Below are 27116 nucleotides of genomic sequence, written 5' to 3' on the forward strand. Positions count from 1 at the left end.
GCAAATTTCAGGCAAAGTGAATTAAAATAGAAAAAACATTAAGATGAATCTTCAGTTTTGTGGAATTGTGTCTAGAAAACAAGTCTTCAAAGGTAGGTTACTGCTAACTTGCCATAGTTGAGGCTGTTAGACAGGATTGCTTGATGCTGTAAGCTGGAATTTCTTCTTTTCATAGAAGACAGCTGGATATTTTCAACAGTGTTAAGTACTTGAAATAACTAGGAGAAGTTATTACTTAATATCCAAAGCACAATTAGAGAAGTCTAGCATTACAGAATAGGCTCTAGGTGACTAATGAAACCTGTATTAAGACACAAATGATTTAAAGGTATTAGGCCTTCAACACTAACACAAGTTTTCCCCTACTTGGGTGACTTTGGGGAAGAGATCAGCACTGTTAGAACTTCGCAGGTACAGTTGGACTGCAGCTGCTATTTCCATGTGATCAGTCCTACAGAATTGAGGAACTTTCAGCTATGTTGGTTGCACCTGCGTAGCACTGACATTCTCAGCCACATGCTTCTGTACATGCCTACTTTATCTTGAGACAAACTTCACCTTGAATTCTCAAGGTCAGTCTAAGCCTCAGCACCATAAATGTATGCCTGAGTTTGTTACTTAAGACCAGCAGAAGCAAGAGTTGTTTTAATTCAGAGGAATATTTTAAATATTTAATGCTGAGGAAAAAATACAGGTTTGAGGAAGACAGCAAATCTCAAATTTGTGTGTTCATTTAGACAAACATTTTTAGCCTCAAGAACATTGTAATATTTTTGTTTGGCTTCCTTTGACATGCTGTCTCATTTTAAACTACCAACGTGTTAACAGTTGAGATGCATCCTCTACAAGGGCAAAGTAAATTTAAAGCAATTTAGGACAAGAGACAAATCTATTTTGGAATTAAACCATTTGGTACCAAAAAGCATGAAGAGTGTGAAGGGTAGAATTGCTGCATCATCACTACAAACAATTTAAGCGAACTTTTATTGAAGCATTAAGTTGTGGTACAGATATTTTTAAATGATCAAAGTCTAACACCACAGAAATTATAAACACCATACTCCCCCATCCTGATCACCCTAGATAGTTCAATAATCCATTCAACAGCTTTCATTTTTATAGCCGAGGCTTATGCTTCTATTTGTAAAATGTGTATTTCAGTATTACTTGAAAAGGGATCTTCAGTCTACTTAAAGGACCTCAAGCCAACAAATGTCAGGTCAGTTGGGATAACATTTAAGAACAAAAAAACCCACTGAAATATTGGTCCTCAATATTAACACCAAAAAGTATTAGTGCCATTTACAGCAAGTAATTGGTAACATTGGTAAAGAACCTCAATATGCTTAAAATAAAAAAAAAAAAAAAAAAATGTTCCAACCACTTGATTTCTAACCAAGCAGACTTTAGTTTAGAAGCACTGAAAAAGTGCTTCATTTATAAATACAGAAGGAACAAAAAACCATTGCGTCAAACCAGAAAGAGTCAAAACATTGCGAGGACAAGAGGGGAAAAAAAAAAAAAAAAAAATCTCAATTTTGTAGTTAACATGCTGGTCTCACAGCTGTTAAAATCCCAGCATTTCCAAACATAGCTGAAAGCATGCCAGCTCTTTAAAGCCTGCATTTTAGTCAATACCCATTAAAGTGACTTTGAATTACACACTTATTCATGCTCTATAAATGGCATTCTACTTCACTTCTGTCCAGGTGTCCCAGACAGTTCTTGTTCTATGCTTTCACTTAATGCCCTCAAGTCACAGTAAGAGGAACCACCTTAGTAATTAGGAGGAAAAAACAGATGAAGTCACAACACTCAAATACAACATAAGTCACATGCACAACAATGTCACAGGACTGTCACAAGATAGAGGCATTAGCTTTGCTTGGAACAACAAAATGAAGTGACACTGGACCAGTTTAGAAGCACTCTTTGCAGTTAGAAGTGGTCATAGGTTTTACTGAGAATAATCCAAACCAATCAATACACCCAGCCTGGCAAATTCCACTCCTTCACTAGATCTACCTGCCAGTGCTCAAGAGCACTGGCTTCTTAGTCTGACATAATTGGTGATTAGGAAAGAAAATGTCTGGTGCCAATTCGAACTTGCACTTTGCAAAGCTGTCACACAACTATGCTAAAACATTTGCATCCTGACTCAGTTCTTCCCCTGTCAAGCCTGGGACCTTCTTCAAATTCTGCCATTGTGTAGCAGTGTGACAGCATGGAGATGTGGACAGATAAATGAGCGTTTCGGCAAGACGAAGTTTAACCTGCATTAGTACCTATATCCAAGTTTCTAGAGGTGAAAGACCAATGCATTAGCCCAGTGCTGCAGTGTAGCTGAGCAAATTCCTATAAGCTTGAGTAGAGCATGAAAAGTCAATCTGATTTAAAAATAAATCAACCATCACCTGTAGTAGCAAAACAATTTGTAACTGTTTTAAGAACTTTCTCCAAACACAGAAGCATTAATTAGAAATCAGTTTCATTAGAAATCATAAAAGTTTGTCAAAAACAGTTTTAGACTGAAATCACAACATAGATGAAAAAGAGTGACAATTTAACAAAGAACTGTCCCCAGTAGTAGGTTGAGGCTAAAGTCTAATGAGGACGAAAGCCTTGTCTGTGGGGAATTTTTGGTGATACCTGGAGAAAAACTATACTGTGTGTAATTCTACCTGAATTCTTTTTACAAGTGTTGTAAAGTTTCATACAGTAAGATTTTTCTACATGCACTTCAATTTCACAGCAAGAGTGGCATAGAGTACCTAAACACAGAAGAGAGCATTCATGCAAGATATCTAACTCCTTGATATAATAATGCATACAATTCAAAATGGTTATACTATGATTACACCTAGGGCTTTCCACAACTACAAGGTGGTGGGAGTGGAAAGCATGGCCCCCTGAATCATTAACTAGAAAGCAACCACCACCTTCTATATGGGATTTCTTTTTGCGCTTTTTCTTCATTCTTAATCAACTGTGCTGTTGCTGGCGATTCTTTGTAAAACTGGTAAAAACAAAATTATAATCACTGAACTGGGCAATCTGGTGATCAAGACGTTTAAACCCTTCAATCTTCTGGGCAGAAGAAAACACTGTACGACATTTAGAGCTCTAGAAAACAAAAAAGTGAAAGTTGCTTTTAAACTTGGCATTTAGAGATGGACTAGCACAATATGTATTTTACATATGGTTCTTGTGATACTGTTCAGGCTTCAAACTTGTGCTTGATGGCACTGCAGGAAGACTCAATCCTAAGCAGCAATTCTGCTCTGCTTCTATATGGTACTGCTTTTCTACAAGCCATTAGCTTGCAGTGTCACCATTAACAGCAGTGCTTCTACAACTGACAGCTGCAGCCAAACATAAAAAAATGCTAAAGCAAGAAATTATGCCTACACAGAACTGCACAGGAAACTATTAGAATAAATACCAAGATTGCACTGCCTTATCTTAGTGTTCAAGTCTTCTGGAGATCAGATTTAGCACATGCCAAAGCAATATTGAGAGTATTTTCACCTTCCAAAGAAAATACCATCCAACTATAGAGGCACACTGGAAACTACTAATGCCCCAGTAAAAAAGTCACTAGCTTTGCTTTGTTTATGTCTCTTATGCATTTCAGGAACCGAAAAGCTAATGCAAGAAAACTCACCTGATTAACAAAGAGGGTTGTCACAAATTTTCCTGGCTTGAAAACCTCTACAACTTTTCTAATCAGGTCATCATAAGAGGTCTGACTTATGTTTGTTTCAAAACTAACGTAAGAAAACTCTGGTTCTGGAGTGATGTGAATAGTCCAGTAAGTTCCCTGAAAGAAATATATATTATTACTGCCAAATAATTACTGTTTATTTTCACATTAATTATCAGTAGGTATAAAACTTACATCCGATTTCATCCCATTCATTGAATACCCACAAGGATTGAACATTGTAGCATCAATAACAGAACCTGGTATCAGGTCACGAATTCCACTCATCTGAAAGGGAAATTAAAATTACACCACTCAGTTTATCGTGCATCCTTATATTTGTTTAGATTTAACTCAAAGGCAGAATGAACACCAATTTAGAGAACAGGACAGCAGAATTTTCCCAATAACAAGTCAGTTTGATAATTTCTATCACTGTATAGATGAACTTGCTTGGCATCCTGTCACCTACCAAGTAAGTGATTGAGTGTCAAGTTGCACACAAGTTACCAGACACATGAGCTACCTCTTACAGAACCCCCTCAAGACAAGGGGACACCTCAGAGTTCTAATACATAACTGCTTCTGCAGCTAAAATGGAAAATAGAGCTCCTGTTCAACCAGTATCCACAAAGCAAAGGCTGTTTACATTTGCTCCAGAGTGAGACCATACTTCTTTATACTCTAGAATGAAGTGCAATCCCAAGCACTTTGATTTCCCACACAGTACTTGAGCTACAGCCAAATCTCAATAGCAAATACAGTATGCGAATCAAAGCCTAAGATGGAAAACCAGGTGAAGTCAATGTACTTGTCAGGGAAACTCATTCCTATCACAGGACGTTCCCATTTAGAAAACAGAAAAGGAGGCAAAATCCTCAAGCTATGCTGAGACCTGTCCTGTCCCCTACCCCCCCCGTCCAAATGGCTCCATGATTTAACCTTGACTTTGACACCTAGATTCCCTTAACATTATCTTCAGTCTAAGTCTTACTCCTCATAACCTTTATCCTTCAGTGGCGGTTATTCAATTGTGGGTTTATTCTTACTCCTCTGTTTTTCAGAGGATAAGCTTCCAATCACTGCAAATTGCTCCTTTCAGTAGGCTAAAGCAGGGGCATTGAATATGTGAAGTTATATTCCTAAAAACATCCTAGAGAGTTAAATCCATTTTACCCTCAAAACATTAAACTGACATTTTCTATGAGATCTTTCCTACTAAAAAATAAACCTTGTATTAAATGGAAAGTGAAGCATTTTGTTGCCCAATTTCCACCATTCCCAAAAATGCTTAGATTTCAAGCATACATACACGAGTGACATCATTTGCAGTAACACCATCTTTCATGTAGAACTGGTCCATAACTACTGGGTCAAGCTCACTCATCAGAATTTCCAGTGTCTGATCAGGCTGACTGGATATCCGACTCTCTGGGAAATCCAGGGTGTACAGGTACCTATATAAAATACAGATCACTTATGTAATAAATATTAGCAGCACCAAGTTAAATTTTACTGTAAGCCCCAAGGATTTCAAAGTCTTCACATACATACCAGCAATCAGAATTCATACGCCCCATGCAATAAGCTGCTCCATCTGACAAGACAAAAAGTCTCCAGTTAATGTACCACAGGTGATGCTTTATGTAAAAGATTAGCTTAATTTCATATTTAAAGACAGTAGAATTCTTTCACAGACCATTAAGAGGTTCACTGATATCAAATAAGCAGCCATTTAAGAAGCCAATAATCAGTAAAACAGGCTCCCTCAGAAGGTACCAGTTCAGACCCTACTAGCAGCTAAAGCTGCAATCTGAATTTCCTATGCACAGACAGAATCCCTAGCATTATTAAGAATCTATTTCATGGATTTGTGATTAGCATTTATTTTCAAATAACTCAGATAAACACTACAGCTCCCATGTTGCTTCACAAAAAAAAAAAACACCAACAACTTTTCTGCCAGTAGTTAAAATTCAAGGTTATTCTTGTAGGTTTTAGATTTTATTAAATGTTTGAATTTAATCTTTAGTGAAGCAACTTCTGAGAATAGCTTCCATTTTTCTTCAGTGCACCAGTTACCTTAAATTACTATTCTACCTTTTTAATGAGGCTTTTAGAATTAGTGAGAGCAGGATTCCACAGACTGACTTTCTACCCTCAATTTGGAAGCCCAAAGATGACCTCAGTTAAGACAAAGTGTTAAGTGTCAAACTTAGTATGATTTAGGTTTTTGATGATGGCAAGTTAGTGTAAGAAATTCAGAAAATAAGTATTTATAGCTTTGTATTTTTATGCAGCCAAAGCTTGTGCTACAAGAACTGCTGAGTGAATATCCTGGCAGCCTGTATGTGTTGCGCTGCTTGTCACTTCTCACTTCACATCAACACTTCACACAAGATGGGCAACTTTGCCAAAGGTTAATGAACTTACTTGGGAAAATTTCATTAAGAAACTCTACTTCTTCCTGGAAATTCCTATGTGGGTACTCCTGGTGGGAAGGCTTCATGAAATTCTTACGTGAATAAAAGAAGCTCTGAAAAAAATAAAAATGCATCTTAGGTATTGCATACAGCTGTCCACCTTGAATCTAAAAGTCTAGAAAAATGCATGAATTTAGTATAAGCTTTCACAGGACTTAAGTTTTCATTGTTAAAACTCCGCTACCTGTTGTATTTCCATTTCAGCTGGTTATTCCCAGCTTAATTTGTAAAGTATAGGAGACTGCTTACTTCCAAATTTGTTTTCAACCAGACATCAGTGACTCCAGCACTGACAATGTGGGCATGAAATTCTTTCACCTGTAAGTAACCTTAACTCAGTACAATAGCATTTGTAAGTTGGCATCCTTTAAGAGGAAAATAGAAGGCTAAATGCTACAGCAGACCTAGCAGTCTTATATTACAGTCTTCTCATTATAGGGAGGACACATAAATGGCAAAGGAAGTTTCAGAATATTTAATAAAAATCAGTGGACTTGAAATATTGGTGAAAAGCTTTTTGTACATTCTAAGGAAGATGTAACATTTCTAGCACCTTACCTGAATTGAGTCAAACCCACTGTACTCCCTAGCAAGCTCCAACAGGGGAACCAGTGCTTGCAGTAAGAGGGTGGTACCACACGTCTTCAAAATGAAACGTCTCTTGGAGACAAACATGCTACTCTCACTGTCAAAAAAGAAAGAGATGTGTTAAAAATATATTAAGTGCTCTATATTAAACAAGCCGGGAGAGAATGGTTAGATCTTGGTTCTTAACCCAACCAAATGCATTACTGTAAGTGAATACTCACATATGGTACATAAAGATGTTTGGCAAATGGATCAAACCAATAGATATTAGCTATCATTTGAGAGCTGTTATGATTTCCCAAAAGCAAATACCTGCTGCAAACATGATATTACACAGCTACCACACTGCAGAAGAGGTATCACATGCATTACATATCCTCAATCTATTTGAGAAATACAAACATTCTGTGAAGTGAGTACACAACACAGACATGCAATTTAATTTCTTAACCCAGACACTGAACAGGGTCAAACTTGAAATCTGACTTTCTCAGCTGAAATAAAGCCTATGAGAAAGTCAACTCAAACCAGGCAAAGCCTTAAGAGACTTTCATAAATTGTCTGGCTGCATCTTCTAGGAAAGATGTCTACTAGAAAGTGGTAAATCAGCACCTGTCCACAGAAACAGGAAGTCTCATAAGAGTACAGGCACAGTTATACAATATGCCTTATGCATAAGATACAGTTTATGTATAGTTAATTTCTGTAAGCCAGATATACTTAACTACAGTACCACTGAACTGGAGATTAGCATTGATACTACACCCAGAACACTTATACATGTATAAAAAGTATCTTCCCACCAAGTAACTGAACAATGGGAATAAGCCTATCTTAAAAAAAAAAACACCTCAGTTTGCAATGCTGTTTAAAGATTATATTTCATCCAGGATACAGTTGTAACTCGTTACATTCTTCTCAGGATTTTGTTTTAAATATATGAAGCTTGCCAAAACAAGACTTCAGCAGTTTCTTTGACTAGCTTGCTCTTAGCTCAACCTTGCCTTCAAGGCAGTCTTTCAGAGCACAAAAGCTTCAGTTTTTATAATCTGGAGTAAAACAGAATGTCAATGAGTCTGTAAAGTTAATGTAGAAAGAGCATGAAAGTATTTTGCAAGATGAAAAACACATGGCAGAAGTAGTGTCCTTACAACTAACTGGCACAACGCTAAAATTCCAAGGTTTCAGGAAAGCTACATTTTTACAGATGTCCTTAGCTCAGATGCAAGAGTTGTTCCACTTGGTTGCATTATCTGGAGTTAAAGCCAATCTACTGATACAGTTTTTGCTGATCTAAAAGTGACACATGCACTACTTTGCTGAAGTAATCCTAAACCTCTTAACTGGGGAGACTTATTTATCCCTGGACAAAATTCAATGATCAGGTGCAGAAATGCCATAGCCCTGTCCTTAATCCTTCTAGTTAAAAGACAAACACTGGTAACTATGAAAACATTTCTGCTACTAAACAGTATGACAGTACCATGATTAGCAGACCCCTGCAAGTTATAGTCATGAACAGCAGGATCTTAACCTAAGATTGGATTCTTGGCCAAGTGGATCCCATACAACAGCTTTAACTTTACCTCTTGGAGACTAAAAGAATAAGCTAGTGGCTTACCTGAGTACATAAGCTTCCTGCTTGTCAGTTTTTGTCACACTTATGATCAAACAATGCACATTCTCCAGAAGTTTGTCCCACTCAATCCTGTGAAGAAATTATAGAAGACCACAAACAGCACGTTAAACACACTGAAGCTTTCTAGAACCCGGGGTAGAAAGTATAGCCCAAACAAGACTACAACTCTTGTTTTGAGTTGCTGAATCTGAGAGCACAAAAGGTGAAGATTTTTATAGAGGAACCATCACAATACAGTAATATCCAATTCTTTCCTCCCAATGGCTACGTATTCCTCAAGATCTGTAAGTGTAATCTGCTGCATGAAGACAATCGTCAAACCGCAACCCAAAGCTTCTAACTAGGCAAGTCAGGGTAACTGAGTCCTGCATTTCACATGTTCCAAGATAAAATTCATTGTTATAACTGAAGGTATGCTTTAGGTTGAATCTTCATGTACTTCAATCACAGTAGTCACTGGTAACTACTAGAGTAATAAACCTGCCAGTTAACATTAACATTTTATTTGTCCAGCTTAGAGTCAAGCCCATAATTTAATTGAAAACCAGCCCTAAAGACTAATACATCTCAACGACCCAAATGCCTCTTTGATCAATCAGAATCATAGAATTCCTTCCAACTCTAGAAGATACAGAAAACTTATAGCAAGTTTTATATAGTGCAAGTTGAGGCTACAACACTAGATTTCAGTATAGTTCAAGATTTCAATTCTTTACTATCATTACTTATTCTACATGGTTTTTTATTAAAAAAACTGAAAAAATCAAAGGGATCAAATTAAGCACAAAGATTTCCCAAGTACTCAAGAGAAGTGACAGACTTGCAAAAAACTACTTTGGTTGTCACCTCAGTCTTGTGTCTACACCAGATTAGTAGAATCTAATACAGTGAAGCTTACTATAGAGCAGACAGGAACAGAGCTTCTCAAAGTCGCAAAGTTACAAGACTGCCAGCTGCCCTACCTCTTCCATCTCCCCCCTCCCACCTGCAGGTTTGTGCTGGCTCTTGTGATCAGACCTGTCATGAACCAAGAAATTTACTAACCCAGCATAAAACTAGGCTGCCTATCAGACAACTATAGGACCCTTCACAGCTGGGAGCACAAAAGAATTGCAATTTTTTCCATCACCAAGCCAGCTATTAGATTGATTCAGCTACCCACCTGTCCGACTCCTGAGGAAGGATGAGGCTGACAGTTCTCTCTCCCTTTGACACTGCAAAAGCTCCATAGTTGTACTTCAGAACACAGCACTTGCTGTTAACTCTACCAGCAGCCACCAATCTTTCCCCTCAGAAAACTGGTCAGTTTGCAAAGTTAAGTTTTAGATTCTATTGTACATATAGATAAAAATATCCACATGTTCTTTGCTTAACACCCCAGCAAATAAATGCCCTAATTTCTCCCTGACTTGAGAATGCCTCCTGAAACTGAATTCGGTACCCTTACTACCAATACTGGAAGATTTTCCCTTTTAAAGTGTATATTGCACTAAACCAGTATATTCATACAGCAGTCAACCAGAACATACTTAAAGTCACTCTATAACCTCCTTTTAGATCAGACTGAAGCTATTAAAAAGGAGTAAGAGAATCCTATGTATCTTAGAATCCCTCATAATTAAATGCATATCTGAAAAAGTTTATGAACTCAGTAATTATTGGATACTTAAAAAAAATCAAACTGAGGTTTTCCCTACCACCCCAGTTAGTGAACCTTGATGAAATACTCTTCTGCAACTATAGACATGACAGCACAGACCACTCAAGTCTGCATGTCAAATAAAACAATTTGTTTTTAACGCTTAGAGTCCCACACATTTATTCAGCTCTACCTTTATGTCATTGACCAGGTTTAGCTCTGTTCCTGATACTCAAGTATTATGAAGATGCAAGTGTCTGCTTATCTTTGAAGAACTTGGTAAACGCAAAGAGTGAATATATTATACCTTCATTTTTTAATGCTCCTAGACAATCAGGCTATTTTGCTGAGAAGAGGACTGAAGAATTTAGTTTTCTCTGGAAGCAACAGCACACCTGCATAAGTTTGTGAGTCTTAGTATCATCCCTGTAACACCCTATTATACTCTTGCTGTAAACTGAACTAGGTAACATGTTACTTTGGTTTGGTATGGCGGAATAACTGTGCAAATCTTTGCAGCACCACTACTGATGATATTTTATCTGCTATTAAAGGAACACTCAGTATCTGACATACCATTTATGAAAGCTGAGGTAGAGTTCCCTTACACTGCCTGACGCTGAGCTGCAGTAACCCATTTGTACATTACTACAAATCTGATTTTGTACTTGTCTAAGTATTAATGTATGTGTAACTATCTCAGGCTTTGCAAGAGCACGTTTCAGCCTTCACAAGCTTCTTACCTGGTCAGACAGTCAAAACCTTAGCTTTATATAGACAAGCGAGAACTTTCTTTAAGTATCACTGTAGCGCAGTTCACACGCAGACATTTCAGGAAAATAGCTAATTTAAGTTTCAGTCACATATTAGTAGAGGGAGACATAACAGTTTTGGTTTTCAAGTAGTCCAATCATGAAGTATCAGTACAGCATAATACCAACAATACAATATTGCACGTTAAGTCCAAAGCCTACCATGCAAAGAAAGTCCCTAGTTATGTTCATTAGTATGGCTGAAATCTGCTGTTGTACAAGACCTATGCATATTAAAACTTTGCTCAGTTCTTTGCTATTCTACTACAGAAACCATAGCTAAGCATATGCTAAATGTTCATATATTCAGCCTTTACAGGAATAAAGGGTAAGTTCATCATTTGATCTTATTAGAATAACATTAAGGAAAAAAACCTAAAAGTTGAGACACATACAAGATGTCAAGCTTGATCCAGAAACATACATAAAACAGACAAAGGGGTTGCAGCACCCACCAGAAGACTCAGCCAGTTCAGGGAGAAGCTTTGCAGAGACACTGGCCTGTACCTGTATGCATTTTAAAGTTAAGCACAGAAAACTACAGAAAGGCCACTAACATGCTGGATTTGGTCTCAATATAATCTATTTAAACAAGATGACCTTAGTATTTGACATTTTCCATTGTTTAAAGCAGAGCTAAGGAAGAACATCTGGGACTACTTTGTACCAAGTAGTCTGAGTTCACTACAAGTCTAACTCTTGCATTTCTTCCCTTTCTTTAATCTGTACAATTATTTAAGCATTACTAGTTAAAAAAAGCAATGTCCATCCCCACTTAAAAATGGAAACAAAAAATCCACCTTAAAAAACAGTATGTGAGTGGTTGTCAGTACACATATTGCAACCAATCCCATTTTATTTTGTCAAGTAAAAATTCTCAAAGTTAGTAACTGAAATACTTGAGAACATTACTTATTCTATAACTAAATTAACTTTTAACTAGGAAGAAAAGCCTCCAACTGAAAAAAAGGGAACCAGAGACTAATTCCCAATAAAATGCTAGTATGGGCTTCTGTTCTTCAAAACTCCCCTTTCAAAGGGAAGTATGTGGATTGCATTACTATTTCCTAAATTATTTCCCATAGCCAGATATGAGGACAATTCTAAACACTTTGGAGACTGCTTTCCTGTACTCAAGCCAAGCATACTAGAATATGATGCAAGAGAATCATTGGTAGCAAAGTAAGTTCCATAGCAGACCTGCCTCCAATGGAATTACAAACTGAACATGTATTTGAGACCAACTCCTCACTGTTATGCAAGCTTATTACCCACTTCATTCCAAAGCTGTAAGATCCTGCTCCTGAAATTTCAGATAACTGACACCTACCTACTGGAAGTCAAAATATTTTCTCCAATAGCCAAGCACCATGCACAGTTGCACATGGTCAGAGAATACCAAATGCAAACAGAACACATCTACCCCAGTGTGAAAAACTGTCCATGCCTGAATGGTAGAAAGCTACTTGTTGGATACTTGACTAGTAAGAGAGGCCAAATGAATAAAAAAAAAAAAAAAAAGTTTAGCAATCTATTCCTATACCTGCATTGCCATGTTTAGTGCCTTATCAGCACAGACTTGTTACCAGAGTGCAAATAACTTCCATGCAAACTGCTACCCAGGGATGTCAGTATAGAAAACCTATCAGAACTGAGAAGTATTTTAATTTTTAGGAAATATGTTTAAAGAGCATACTGAAATGCATAGTTGACAGTCCCTTCCAACTGAGTTCCAAACCATCATGTTTGCTCCTTTATTTCATATTTCTGAGAAATAAAGAATAAGCTATGAATCAAGTTTTCCTTGCTAGATAAAACCGTGTTTTTTAATGCAAGTTATTGGCCTATTCTGAGCCTTTACCTTCAGGCGTAAAACAGGTTCCTAACACAGAGGTCAAGCATATCAAGCAGCAGCACAACAATGCTGTAACAGTATCAGGACCTTGCTAATGCAGCCCAGGCAGCACTGGGAGGAAAAGTTGTTTTGCAGTAGGGCAGGAATTCTTAGGAAATAAATCCTATGAAACTCCTACAGACAGCTTAAGTTGTATACAGACTTGCATAGCTTTTCATTAAAATAGAACAGCTGCAAGTCTGTAGCAATCAAAGTAATAAGCATTTTAATCTTGTACTTTACTCTAAGACCTTGTTTTAAAAACAAGCATTCAACTGCAGAGCAACTTTTTATTCCCTCACCTGTTACCTATTAAGTATTTTTAGGAGCCAACAGATACATCAGTTACCCCATTAGCAGTCTACAGTTAAGTAGGCAAATTCCTACCAATACCATGATCCAGAACAGTCAAACTCAATGCCTTGTCTAAACTGCCTATATGCAGAGGAGCTCTAGCCAAGGAGCATGGAAACTGGCTAAATACCAGTGTCAGCAAAGTTACAACATTAGTTTCAAGTGTCCTGAAAAAGGCAGATCAGTACAGACCAATTACAGAAAAATCACAAGTTTTTTTAAAGCATCTCTTTTCAATGGTTTCCAACTCTGAAAACTCCATGATTCCATGATCTCTTCGCAGCTGGTGTATTTTTCTGCAGACAGATGCCTGGGAATTATTTCCTATTAGAATAACTTAGTTTATAAATTGCTGTTGAAGATAGATTATCTTGAACTATGTTCACACCCTGAGTTCAGACACAAGGCACTGGCAACTTGATAATTTTACTTCAACAGTATCTGTGGAGTGCATAAAAGCCACACCCCCACTATATGTTCTGAACATAGATATACAGAAAGCCTGTCTCTATCTCCCTTATCTTAAACTTAAAGCGCATGCCCTTGGAGGCTTTATCTTGAACTAAAAGACAGGCACCTGAATGAAAAATGCATCCACATCAAAAGTGATTCCAAGCAGTCCTCCTCACAAAACACTTCACGGAATCACGGAGTTTTCAGGGTTGGAAGGGACCTCTAGAGATCACCTAGTCCAACTCCCCTGTTAAAGCAGGATTGCCTAGAGCACATTACTCAGGACTGCATCCAGGCGGGTCTTCAAAATCTCCAGAGAAGGGGACTCCACAACCTCCCTGGGCAGCCTGTGCCAGTGCTCCGTCACCCTCACCGTAAAGAAGTTTTTCTGTGTATTTGAACGGAACTTCCTGTGTTCTAACTTGTGTCCATTACCCCTCGTCCTGTCACTGGGAGCCTGGCTCCATCCTCCTTCAACCCACCCTTTAGATACTTGTACGCCCTAATAAGGTCTCCCCTCAGCCTTCTCTTCTCCAGGCTAAGGAGTCCCAGCTCTCTCAGCCTTTCCTCATAAGGCAGATGCTCCAAGCCCTTAATCATCTTTGTTGCCCTTCGCTGGACTCGCTCCAGCAGTTCCCTGTCCCTCTTGAACTGGGGAGCCCAAAACTGGACACAGCATTCCAGTTGTGGCCTCACCAGTGCAGAGTAGAGGGGGAGAATTACCTCCCTCGACCTACTGGCCGCACTCTTCCCTATGCAGCCCAGGATTCCATTGGCCTTTTTGGCAACAAGGGCACATTGCTGGACCATGGATAATTTACTGTCTACCACAACCCCCAGATCCTTCTCCTCCGAGCTACTTCCCAGCAGGTCTGCCCCTAACCTATACTGGTGCCTAGCATTCTTCCTCCCCAGGTGCAGGACCTTGCACTTGCTTTTGTTGAACCTCATTAGGTTCTTCTCTGCCCAGCTCTCCAGCCTGTCCAGGTCACGCTGGATGGCAGCACGGCCCTCTGGGGTGTCAGCCACCCCACCCAGTTTGCTATCATCAGCAAACTTTCTGAGGATACACTCTGTCCCCTCATCCAGGTCATTAATGAATATGTTAAAATTGGACCAAGTATTGACCCCTGGGGGACACCACTGGTTACAGGCCTCCAACTAGACTCTGTGCCGCTGATCACAAGCCTCTAAATTCTGTCCCGCAGCCAACTCTCAATCCACCTCACTGTCACCTCATCTAGCCCATACTTCCTCAGCTTCCTAAAGAGGATGTCATGGGAGACAGTGTCAAAAGCCTTACTAAAGTCAAGGTAGACGACATCTATGACTCTCCCCTCATCCAGCCAACCAGTTATAACATCATAGAAAGCTATCAGATTGGTCAAGCACGATTTACCCTTGGTAAATCCATGTTGACCACTTTCAATAACTTCCTGTTCCTCAACGTGTTTGGAGATGACATCCAGAATAAGTTGCTCCATTACCTTCCAGGGGACAGAGGTGAGACTAACCTGTCTGTAGTTCCCTGGGTCCTCCTTCTTGCCTTTTTTGAAGATCAGAGTGATGTCTTACCTAGAAGGTCCTGAGCCAACTACTAAAGAGAATCATCCCCAAATGACACCAATATATTTCAGCAATGACACAAAGATGGCCACAGGTAGTACTTTAAAGGCTGCATATTGCTCCTGTTGCAGGCCTTTTATTGTTATTGCAGTATAACTGGAATGGAGATTCCATCCTGTACATCCGAAGATATTCAATGGGTATTTTTACGTCTCTCATATCAAAGGACAAAACATACCTGACACCCAAGATATTTAAGGAAGCATGAACACCAATACGCACATCAGGACTTCCACAAAACTTACAGGCAATATTCAGGACAAGTTTGAGTGTAGCCTTCTCCAGAAGTAACATGCTGTAAGGCAGCAACCGTCTACCAACAGCCTTAAATCTTCCTGTTCTGGGTGAGTAAACAGCCACTAGGAAAGCCCTTTTAGGAATATACTTATAGCTACATATTTTAATAGGATGCCCTATGGAGTCTCACTTAGGGATCAGATCTTTGACAGAAACTGACTAACCAAATTCTTTAGCAGTTTCAGCAGTGCAGTAGGAAAAATATCAAAAAGCCTTCAAGAAAACTCTTAACCTCCTGCCAGCAGTATCACAGTCAGTAGCTGTGTAAAAGGGCTTGTGTCCTTTGTGCAAAACCATTCTTTAACTACAATTGAGGGAGTTACAAGCAAACATTTTACCTGTAATTTTGAACTTATTTGTAAACTAGTTTTTAGCAAACATCAGTTTTGATGAGGGGAAGACTGAATTCTCACATAAAGTTCTCCAGATTATCTTTCATCTCCATGTAAAACAGCTCAGCAAGCACACAGTGACAGAAGCCCTTACCCTGGCACAATGCTGCTTACCGCACCTTCTTCCCAGTCTCCGCAGAGCAGCACTACTCTGCTTTGTGAGGCAGCACCACAGGAGTAAAAGTAGAAAAGGGCTTAGGGCCCAGCCCTCTCCCACCCTCCCTGTTTGAGGGAACAGGCAGGGAACACTGCTGCCGTCCTAAGGACTGGGGGAGGGGACAGAGGTGCAGCAGCACTGCAGCAGTGAGTTGGCTCAGGCCATAGAGTGCACTACAAAGCAACTAATTACAGGACTTATATCAGACACTTGACTGTATTGGCACTTAGAAGTTTTCATGTAGCACAGGATGAAAATCTCCTATCATTGTCACTCCATATTGCTCATTACAACAGTTTTTCCTCCAGTTGCTTGTGTGTACACACAATACAGACAAATAGGAAGCACATTAAAGGTCCATGAACAAGCTTAATTTTGGAGTATTCTACAGGGTTGAATGCCTGAGATACAGACTTGCATCATTAACCTATGATTTCAAATTTCTGTACATTCAAGATCACGAACCTTGATATGGGAAATGCATACTTGCACATCATCTGAAGGAATAAACAGCTTATTTTACTGTGGGGATAGTGAATGCACTGCTCAGTCACCACAGAATTCCATGGCTCATAGCACATTCATCAAGTTTTCAGCAAACCCTCCTTTTTTATACATAGTTTAAGGCTATTAAAAAAAAAAAAAAACAAACCAACACCTGCTTTGCAAAGCATAGTGAGAAAAAGCACTGAAGTTAAAGCAAATTATTTCAAGACCACAAAAACGTTTAACTTCACTCCACTTTTCAATATGAGCATCTTCAGATGCTTGCCACTGTTTAAATAACCACAAGACCTTTCACAGAACTGATTAGCAAATGAACAATCCTCTCTTCCCCCCAAATCTTAATAACAAACTAAAGCCCATGGTTCAATACTTTTAAGGTTTTAGTTGGGACCTTTACTGAATGTATTAAAACAATAAGTATAGATCTTCTCTGAAATACTTTACAGCTATCCAAACTCTTCTCTAGAAAGCAGGCTTGCCCACAGGAAGAAAAAATGTGAAAAAAAAAAAAAAAAATCACAGTTGCATCAGTTCTTGAACTTTTTTCCTTTTTTCGCTGGTGTCATCCAGCGAAGACTTTAAAATATCTAATCTCCAGCAAGCATATGCAACATGGAAATTTTTAGCTTTGAACACCAGGTTAGTCATTCAGTAGATGAATGGCTTACATTTCACTACTAAGCAGGTATTACAATACAAAAGGCAAGCTCAACTGGTTTGCAACTTGATTCTAATTTAGCTATTGTTCTATGGTTTCAGCTTTGATTTCAAGTCCTATTCAACATAAACTAGCTTATTCAATTGCCTTCATAGAATTAGCATAGTGGGATATATTGTATACAGGATTCTTTCATTTGTATCTATCAACTGTAGAAGATAATTTAATTCCTACAATCTTCTAAAAGAGAATGTTTCTAAAACTTCATTTCACACTAGCAATACAGTATCACTGATAATTAATTGTTCCTGGACATAAGTTAACAGCAATTTTCAGACATGTTACAGTTCCTACCAAAGAACTACACAGCTTCAATTAACATCTTGTATTAAGAGCAAATTAACACAAAGGCCTTCAAAGCTTGCTCACAGCTCTGAAACTGTGTTAAAAGACCACATGTTCAACAGTTAACAGTTTGAATCCACTCTATTAAAACTTTACAGCTGTATCTAAACCATACAAAGGAACTGTCACAGTACCTGAGCCTTGCAATTACATTAAATGCTCTTGAGCATTTTTAAAAATTAAGTTTGCAGTTTTGTAAACATCAGCCTTAGCTGACAAACAGAACACCAGAGAGCATGAATGTGTCAATGAGGAAAGTATTTGCAGAATGCCATCTCTAAACTAGATTTTTATATTCCAACACCAGCATAATAACACAAAGTCAAATGAGTACTTTTGGCATCTTTCACATTTAAAATCAAACATGACAGGAATCCCAAAGTGCCTACATAACTCACATCATCTGTATGAATTTCAGCTAGGATTTGCAGTAGTCTTCCAGGACTGCCTGGATATTAACTAATACAAGTTGTTACCTTGTGGTATCTGCTACACCACTAAATCTCAAGGAACTACATAACCACATCTAATGATTTCCACGTTAAACACAACATTCATAGAATGGTTTAGGTTGGAAGGGACCTTAAAGATCACCTAGTTCTAACACCTCTGCCATGGGCAGAGACACCTTCCACTAGACCAGATTGTTCAAAGCCCCATCCAGCCTGGCATTGAACACTTCCAGGGATGGGGCATCCACAACTTCCCTGGGCAACCTGTTCCAGTGTCTCACCACTCTCACAGTAAAGAATTTCTTCCTGATATCTAATCTAAATCTACCCTCTTCCAGTTTAAAACCATTGCCCCTGCTCCTATCACTACACTCCCTGATAAAGAGTCCCTCCCCATCTTTCCTGTAGGCCCCCTTTAGGTACTAGAAGGCCACTAGAAGGTCTCCCCAGAGCTCTTTTCTCCAGGCTGAACAATCCCAACTTGCAGTCTGTCCTCATAGGAGAGGTGCTCCAGCCCTCTGATCACCCTCACTCCAACGGGTCCATGTCCTTATGTTGGGAGCCCCAGAGCTGGATGGAGTACTCCAGGTGGGGTATCACAGGAGACCTTCAAAAAGGTCCAAATAGCTTCACAAGTCTGAAAGTTACATGAACAAACTATCTTATTACACCAACGGGTCAGAGCTAAACATGTATTCTGCAGTGCTTCCACTATGCATGAGCTAGTGGTGTGTACATATACACACATGCACACTCAACACAGGCTATTCATTATTTCAGGAAAGGCAGTTATCTGCCCACTGGCAATTCAGCTCTTTGGATAGCTAACTCTACCAATATATACACAAGAAGTTTGCTGAGAAACACCAAAACAAAGGAAAAGACAAATAGCATATGCTAAGTATGCCTTTGAAAGGAGACACTACCATCATTAACATATTCCAAACATTCCATACATCATGACAAGCTCTCCTCCAAAGTCCCTGACCAAAGACCACTGGGTAACAGTGACACACACGCAAACAGATTTGGATACACTGAAAACACCAGACCCTCTAGCTATCATCTGAATCTGAGAAGTTGAACATTTACCATACTGAGAGTAAACTACTGACATAAATATAACCTTCAAACTTGCCCTGTATGCTTAACATAAACCTGCTTTTTTCAACTATGTCAGCTGATTACATCTGCATACCAATCTTGTCCCTCCTATAAACCTGTACATAGTTCTGGGTTCATAAGCAGATTTTGCTTTGTGTTTCAAACTTGCAGCTCTCACTTTGACACTTCCAGGACACTTGTGCCAGAACATGATTTTCTGCAGATCTACAGTTGGACCCCTTATTATTCCAAGTCAGTAGTCTAGGTATTCCGGTCTTTCCAGACTATCCCCCCTATAAAATACGGTACTGGCAATCTACAGTAAAGACATGTCATGCCCATCTTGTCCAGCACGGTTTCAAGGATGAGCTGTGTGCCGGCAGGTGGCCATCAGCTACCGTGCTAACAAAGGGCGAGCAGGCATCCCTCAGCCACGGGAGAGAGCCGCCCCCTCAGAGAGGGCCGACTTTGAAACACGTGTACACCGGGAGCTGCGTGGGCCTCGGGCCTTTCTTCCTCCCTCCCTGGGTGGCAGGAAAGAAGCGCCAGCACATTCCTCAGATGCCCATTGGGTGACAGACGCGAGCCCGCCCCTCGCGGCGCCCCGCTCCCATTGGCCTGAACTTGTCAATGGGGGAAGAGGCAGCGCGGCCCGGGAGCGGGGCCAGCGGACTCACGTGTAAACCGCGGCTCCAGCCACACTTCGGGGGGGAGGGGGGGGGGGGGGGGGGGGAGTGCGGATGGGGGGGCCACCACCCCATCCCCCCGCTGCCCGCCTCACCGCGATGTCCACCCCGCCACAGGGAGGCACGGGAAGGGTTCCCGCGCACCGACCGCTTGCCTCCGTGAGAGCCGCTCTATCAACCTGTCCAGCTACACGGTGCCGGAGGGCGCTACGAAACCGGCCACGTGAGGGAATCATCAATCCTCGCCGCGACAGCAAGAGGGATCTCCCCTGCCCCTTCCCAGCTTCCATGAACTGGGAAAGAGATTCCTATCCCCCTACTCTCCACAGTACACCCGTTCTCAATGGGTAGGGATTTTCCGAGCCTTCCCATCCCGAAGCCGTCGCCAACAAGAAGCCCCACCGTAAAAAGACTTTTCGCGGCTCTCCCTGCGAGCGGGGCCGGCCACTACCAGACGGCTGCCGGGAGCCGCAGCATGCACCGGGAGCTTGGTGCAGAGGGGTGGGCGCCGCTGCCGTGCCCCCCCCGGGCCGCCAGCAGCACTGCGACACTCCGCCCGCTTCCCCCCCCCCCCCCCCCCCCCGCAGAGGCACTCCCGGCCGGCGCAGCACACGCCCGGCTCTCCCCGCCGCCACATGTTGCCAGCAGGGACCGCACGGGGCTGCACGAGGTGGCGGCACGGAATGGCTTCCGCCCCGCGCTGTCCCCGCCACTGCCACCTCCGGCCGGGACAAGGGGAGGCTCCCTGCCGCCTCCGCCGCCTTCAGGGGGGTCTCTGTAGAGCAGCGGAAGGTCACCCCCTGCCCTCCCGCAGCTCGGCGGCAGACGGGAGAGGCCGGGGCTGTCACCGAGGGACAGGAGGGGGAAGGACGGCGCGACGAGGGGGGGGGGGGGGGGGAAGCGCGAGCCCGCCGCGCGCGCGCGGCCGTTGCCACCAACGGCTCTCCCAAGCCACCCCGGAACCAGCCTCCCATCAGCGCTGCCGCCAGCCCGCGCACGGCCATTACCTCCCGCCCCCCCCCCCCGCTGCCCCGCTCCTCTCACACACTCTCGCCCGCCACCTCCCCTCAGCCAGCTCCGCACCGTCGCCGCCACCACACCCCGGCCCCGCCTGCGCCGGCCATTCACCGCCACCCCCTCTCCCTCACCGGCCCCCTTAACGGGCAGCGCTCCCAACCGCTGCCGCCGTACCCCCCCGGCCGTTAACGGACCTGGGTATGGTGCGAAGATCGCCGGACCCCTTGCTCTGGTGCGGCTCCTGCTGCGCGGGCTGCTGCCGGGCGAACCACACCTCCAACAGCTTCTCGGTCCCTTCGAAGAAGTGTGCACCGTTCTCCTTCATGGTGAGACAACTCGGCAACCAACAACCACAGAAATTAACGACGACCAAACTACCGCCCCCGGCCGCTACCGTTTGCTGCTGCACGGGCCGCGCTGCCGCCGCCGGGTCCCAGTCCGTCCCGGGCGGGTTTCACCTTCTAGGGGATTTTTTTTTTTAATATTAATTTAAAAAAAAAAAAGGAATAAGAAGGAAAAGGAAGATTTTTTTTTTAAACCAACGAAAACCACCCGGAGTGCGCGGCGGCGGATGCGGCGTGAGCGTGTGTGAGCGGGTTACAGTCCGAGCTGGGGTGCGGGCGGGCAGGCGATGCGGTTCGGTTCCTTGTAGTCCGTATGTTCCCCTGTTACAGAGAAGAGCGTTGAGCGAGCGCTAGCTAATGTCGCCGGCCATACTGTGTAAGCGGGGGACTAACGCGCACGCAGCCGCTTTTATACCTCGCAGGTAACCGCATCACGTAGGCTCGCGCTTGCCATTGGGCCGCCGCCGCTCGAGCCCGCCCTTCCCCGCTTCCCATAGGACAGCGCTGACGCCTGTCGAGACATATGCCGGTTCCTCTGGCCACACCCACTGCAGCCAGCCCGCCCGCCCGCAGGGAGCGGGAGTGCGGGCGGCGGCGGGGCCGGGGCCGGGGCCGGGGCCGGGGCCGGGGCCGGGGCCGGGGCCGGGGCCGGGGCCGGGGCCGGGGCCGGGGCCGGGGCCGGACCGCGCCGCGCCGCGCCGCGCCGCGCCGCCGCCGGGGGGTGGGAGGGAATCGCGGCCTGTGGTCAGCAGTGAGTGACCGGGGGTGTGCGAGGAGGAGCAGGGCTGAACATGGCCGAGAGGCGACGGGGGAGCAGACCCCGAAACAAGTATCCGCGTAGCAAGGAGCAAGCCCGAGAAGAAAGACTCTTCCCGGGCCGAAGCTGCGGTGCTGTCTCTGCGCTTTCTTAACGCCTATTTCTAGCTAGGAAAGAGGAGGCTGAACCGAGCGTTCGGGCGTAATTCTTCCTCCTCTCTTGCTGTGCGTGCGTGACCAAGAAGTAGGGAGTTATTTGCACGCGCGTGTGTGTGATTGTGTGTGTGGCACAAGGAGCAAGTGACCGGGGAGGGCATGTGCAGCTGGATGTGCCGCTGGATGTGCCGGGAGGAGGGGGTGTATGGGCATCAGTAAACATTTGACTACCTGCAGTCGCAAATTGTTGCAAGCTGAACAGCTTTATAGTCTTTAAAATATTTTTCATCGATGTTGTAATACCTTATAGTCTGGTATCACTGATACTTCTCAGTCCAAGGAAAGCCTCACTACTGAACAAATGAAGAACAGAAAATATATCTGCCCCGATGAGCTTACAATATATAGCATGGGACAAGCAGCAGCAGATGGCTGAGGACAGATGAATGAGTCCCTGCTAGGAGACAGTGAGATACTATCGGACAACATAATAGGCAGTGGGCTCTGTCCACCAGCGGAGGAGTGACTCAGAGAGTCAGTGAGTCATTCCCAAGGCAGCTGGATGTGAATCATTCCCTAGGTGGCCGGTTGCCACTGTGTGCACCCTTAACACAGCTTTATAGCTGGCAGAGAAACATGTTCTCCAGTGCTGTGGGTTCACTGGTTTTTATTAACTTTGTGTAAATTGTTACTACCATAAAAAGAAGGTCTTCCTTTCTCAACCATTAATTTCTGCCTCCTTTGTGCCAGCACAAGCATTTTGTGGCTACGTAGTGGACTGCATCAGGTTTAACACTAACTACTTAGTTTTAATCATGGTTAATAGTTTTTAATCGCAGTTAGCTTTAACTTGCATCAGTTTCCCAAGCTACTTCAGATCCCAGCTACATAAATGCTTGTGTTGGTATAAATAAGAGGTTGTGCTTGGGCATGCACAAGAAATTATGGATGGAGAGCACAGGACCACTTGTTTCAGCAGCCATGATGGGTTATATTGGCTTAAAATGCTTATGAAAGTACAGCTGAGACTTTGTGGACTCTGCCCAGCCATATTCCCTGTTTATTTTTAATACTAGCCCCCTCATCCTTGTTTCTGAATCCATAATACCAGTTCCTAGTCCTGTCTCCTGTTTAACATTAGTCCCTGGTTTTTGATCAGGTACTCAATCGTTCTTTCTGTTTGCAAGTAATCTGAGTGACATTGCTCCAGGCAAGCATGTCTTTTTCTTGTCTTGGATTCTGTCTTGTATGGAGTCTCTGACTTCTTGATCTTTGTAGTGTGGTCTCACTCCATGTCTTGGACCATATACACCCAACTCCAGCATTTCCTGAAGTCTGACTGTGCTCTTGCCTGCCCCCTTCAACTAGTGCTTTCTCTGCCGTTTCCAATTCAGGACTTCAGTGTCTTCTCACCTGCTACCAGCCACTAGTCTGAGTGAGCCTAATGCTCAAGCTGTGACTGTTGTCTCTTGGTTTTAAGGAATACCAATTGCTCATAAGAATGTTTCTAAGACACTGCAGAGAAGGGTAAGATTCAAAAAAATGAAGTCAATTCTTTTTTATTTCTAGGAAGCTTCTCAGTGTGAAGGATAACCTACAAAACAGTGTGAAATAATTGTTTGAAAGTTCAACAAGGGACAATACAGCCCAGTATCACCAGCTAACATGAGGAGGGAAATGATCTCAATGCTGAGTAAGATGAAACAGTGAAAGAATTTGAAAACAAAGACAAGTGCTTTTTCTGAAGTGATAGAAAAGTAGCAGGGTGATGTAGCATATTTGAAGACAGAGAGTATGGATAAAAACACCTAAGAAGAGGTTTATATTAATGCTGAAGGCTGCAGGCCTTCCTTCATAAGAGGCTGGATTGCTGAAAGAAACACACCAAACAGGTGGAGGAGAGAAAGGAGGGGAACGCTGAAAGCTCTTTTTTGAACTTGACTGACAACTAGACATGAACAAAGTATTGTCTGAGAGACAGGCTGAGGTTTCAGGAAGGACAGAAGGAGATTGTTGTGGATTAGAGGGAGGTTCTGTGAGTCATCATTGAAAGATGGTCGCTGAATTCATGTTTACAACAGAGATTACCCAGAGATAAAGAGCAGAACAGGAGCTGAAGGAGCAGGTTTGAAAATGCCCATTCAAAGGGGTTGCACTAATTTAACCAGAGCAGTTTTTAAATTGATTTAATAACATTACTTATACGTTTGAATCTGGAGGAAGGCAGGCTTGGGAAGACGAGAAGGCTCAAATATCATGGTACGATCGTGAGACAGAGGGCCAAAAATTGTTTATTATCTGGTTCCTTTGTAGTAATCTGCTGGTGCAACAGTCCAGCAGGTACAGGTACATTGCCCTGTGCACAAGAGGAAATTGTATGTAGTAAAAAACTGTTTTAACTATATCAACTTCATTTTGCATTTTTTTATGTTAGGTGTGTGACCAAGCCCAACAGTCAGAGTGGTTCAGAGTTCCCACATGCTGAAATGGAGCTTTGGAGCAGTGAAAAACACGACGCAAGCCTCTATGGTGCCAAAGCTGCTCCCCATTTTCATTGCTAATCCAGCTGCAGAACACAGAGCTCACAGAGTTAGCATGAAGCAATCTTTGCTCTTACCCATATTCTTGAATAGGGCAAGCTTGGTGTCAACAAATAATCAAGTCCAGAAAGAAGGATGAGGAAGTATGAATGTTTTATTGTACGGAAAGGACAATGATGAATTCTGTATTCTTATCCAGTCTCTTTACACTTTCCCAGTAGCACAAAGGGGCTGTAGAGTTCTTGAAATTTCTCCCTAGGGAATACTTCTTGTGTAGAGGTTTCCTCACTTTGAACAGCTATTTTGAGCTGCTGCAATGATCCATAGGGGGCTGTGGCAGCAAAGTAATTTAGAACTGCCAACTTACATGAGAGGCATTGCCAAGAAAAATGAAGATTCGAATATGGAATAAAGCTGCATTTACCAGCCCTCCACCCAACAGGCAGCAAAGAATCATGCTCACTCTTTGTGAAGGAGAACATTCGTTGTTGATATTTATGTAGAGGTTATGTTACGCTAATTCTATGCAACCCTGATATGTGACTGTGAGAGCAAAACTGTAGAGTGCTGTGAGGAGCAGCACTTTTGCTGTCTTCCTCAATTGTTTTGATGGTTGCTACAAAAAGGACAGAAAAGCAAGTTGCTACAGAGCCAGTGTAGGCACAGAGAATGCATGACTTTCAAGGCATTTTTTCCCTTCTTTTAAAAACAAAAGCACTCATGTCTAATATTGCCAACCTGGCCCTGCTCCTCCATTCTCATTCTGATGTATTTGCCCCACTTCTCAGATTTCTGCTCACAGAGACAACAGCAACCACAGCCAACTTCATAGTTCAGAGAGTCAAAAGTCACGGAACAGAACTTCTCAGCAAATCTGGGCTGTTCTTCTACATGCTAGAAATTCTAAATTGTGTCATTATAGTAACAAGCAGCAATGATCTTTCAGTGACTTGAGCTATTTTTAGATCAAAATAGTGATTGCAAGCACCTCGTATGGTTATTTCCTACTGAATAAATGAATTTATTATCTCCATCCAGCAAATATCCTTCTAAATTAAATGAGGAAAGTAAATACAAAGAATTGTCCTTCTGTGAAATCCTTTTCAGGATGCCATTATGGTTTCCTCTGCAGTTAGTTCAGATTTGACTGATAGTTGTAAGTGTAGTACTGCCATGCAGTTTATCTTTTGACAAATGACAACCGCTGACAAAAAAAACCCAAACTTTTGACAATTAAGTAAGTCTTGTAAAATTCTGTATACATTAAATCATAATAGTAGAAGTAGCACACATTTAATAGTTGGACAGTGTCTTATTAGAAACATAAAATTCCTGAAGCTTCTCAAAGTCTAGCTTACATATCCAGTGGCACATATTTGGCAAATAGAATAATCACTCAATTACATTTGGAAAAGGTGAATGCAATAAAAAGGCTAGGAATTTCAGTTTTGGCCTGAATTGTAATTGCTACTGGTCCACGTGTGTTCTGCAGGCCTGGATGTCATGGTGATGGGCTATAAAAACACCACGGCTGGAATTAACCACCTTTTTGGCGATATGTGTGAAATTTGCTCCTCTCCATTCACCTGGCACTAGACCCATGAGTTCATGTGCTAGTTCCTTTCAGGAATGGGGTGGAGAAGATGCGGTCTCTTGAACAAGCTGCATTCATTTTCTTGAGTTTTGCCCTACTGTTGTTCTGAACTGTGCTTTTCCACACACTCCTGCCATTATCTAAACTGTCTTTGCTCCCCAAATCAGTCATTGTACTCATTAAAAACTGAGGCAAAGTGTTCATTCCAGATCAATAGTGATGTGCAATTTATCTTTTGCCAAGATTATCTTCCGTATCTCTCCATTTCACATCCCATAGCACTACAGTCCGTTCTTTATTGTCTTTTGTTTATGGGGATGAAGAATCTTTTTTGTTGTTTGCTTTTCATATCTTTTTGGAAGTCTAACTCAGCTTGACTTTTGGCAATTCTCACTTTGTCCTTCCTTTTCTCAGTCCCTTAGATAACATTTCCTTTGTGCTTAATCCTCTTTGCCATTTTGTAAATGTTTTCGTTTTCACTTGTGGTTATTTATTCAACTAGCTCCGAAGCTCTTCAGTAGAACTTTCCCTGCTTTCTTGAGGCACAAAGTCCACACACTTTCATCCTTTTCACTGAAAATAATTACATTATCCTCAATATTTGAATTCCTCGGTCCCTGACTTCACAAGTCAGTTCCCTTGTTTATCAAAGCTTGTCCTTTTCAAATTGAGAATATTGTTTACTTTTGGAGTAGAAGCTCTTACCATCTTTCCCCAAGTCAATTTTGACCTAAGCAAATCAGTTTATATCTGTTGTAGCCCTCTTCTTGTCGTTAGTGTCAAGTCCTCTTTGTTAGACAATGACTATCATGCCTATACACTTTGTCATATGGATTTGATTAATTAATATAATGCCCTGA

The 27116-nt window shown here is 42.1% G+C and overlaps 1 protein-coding gene across 1 annotated transcript; it reads right to left on the bottom strand.

Moving 5' to 3' along the window:
• Positions 1 to 891: 891 nt before the first annotated feature.
• AMD1 (adenosylmethionine decarboxylase 1) lies at positions 892 to 21579 on the bottom strand. The gene is made up of 9 exons (XM_082480346.1): positions 21061 to 21579; positions 8396 to 8482; positions 6745 to 6871; positions 6137 to 6239; positions 5258 to 5300; positions 5016 to 5160; positions 3899 to 3991; positions 3665 to 3820; positions 892 to 3123 (listed from the first exon to the last, which is right to left on the bottom strand). Exons 1-9 carry the CDS (start codon positions 21189 to 21191, stop codon positions 2983 to 2985), a joined length of 1026 nt encoding a protein of 341 aa, XP_082336472.1. The 5' UTR covers positions 21192 to 21579; the 3' UTR covers positions 892 to 2982.
• Between the last annotated feature and the right edge of the window lie 5537 nt (positions 21580 to 27116).

Source organism: Vanellus vanellus, assembly GCF_965231255.1.
Source record: "Vanellus vanellus genome assembly, chromosome: 3".
NCBI lineage: Eukaryota > Metazoa > Chordata > Aves > Charadriiformes > Charadriidae > Vanellus > Vanellus vanellus.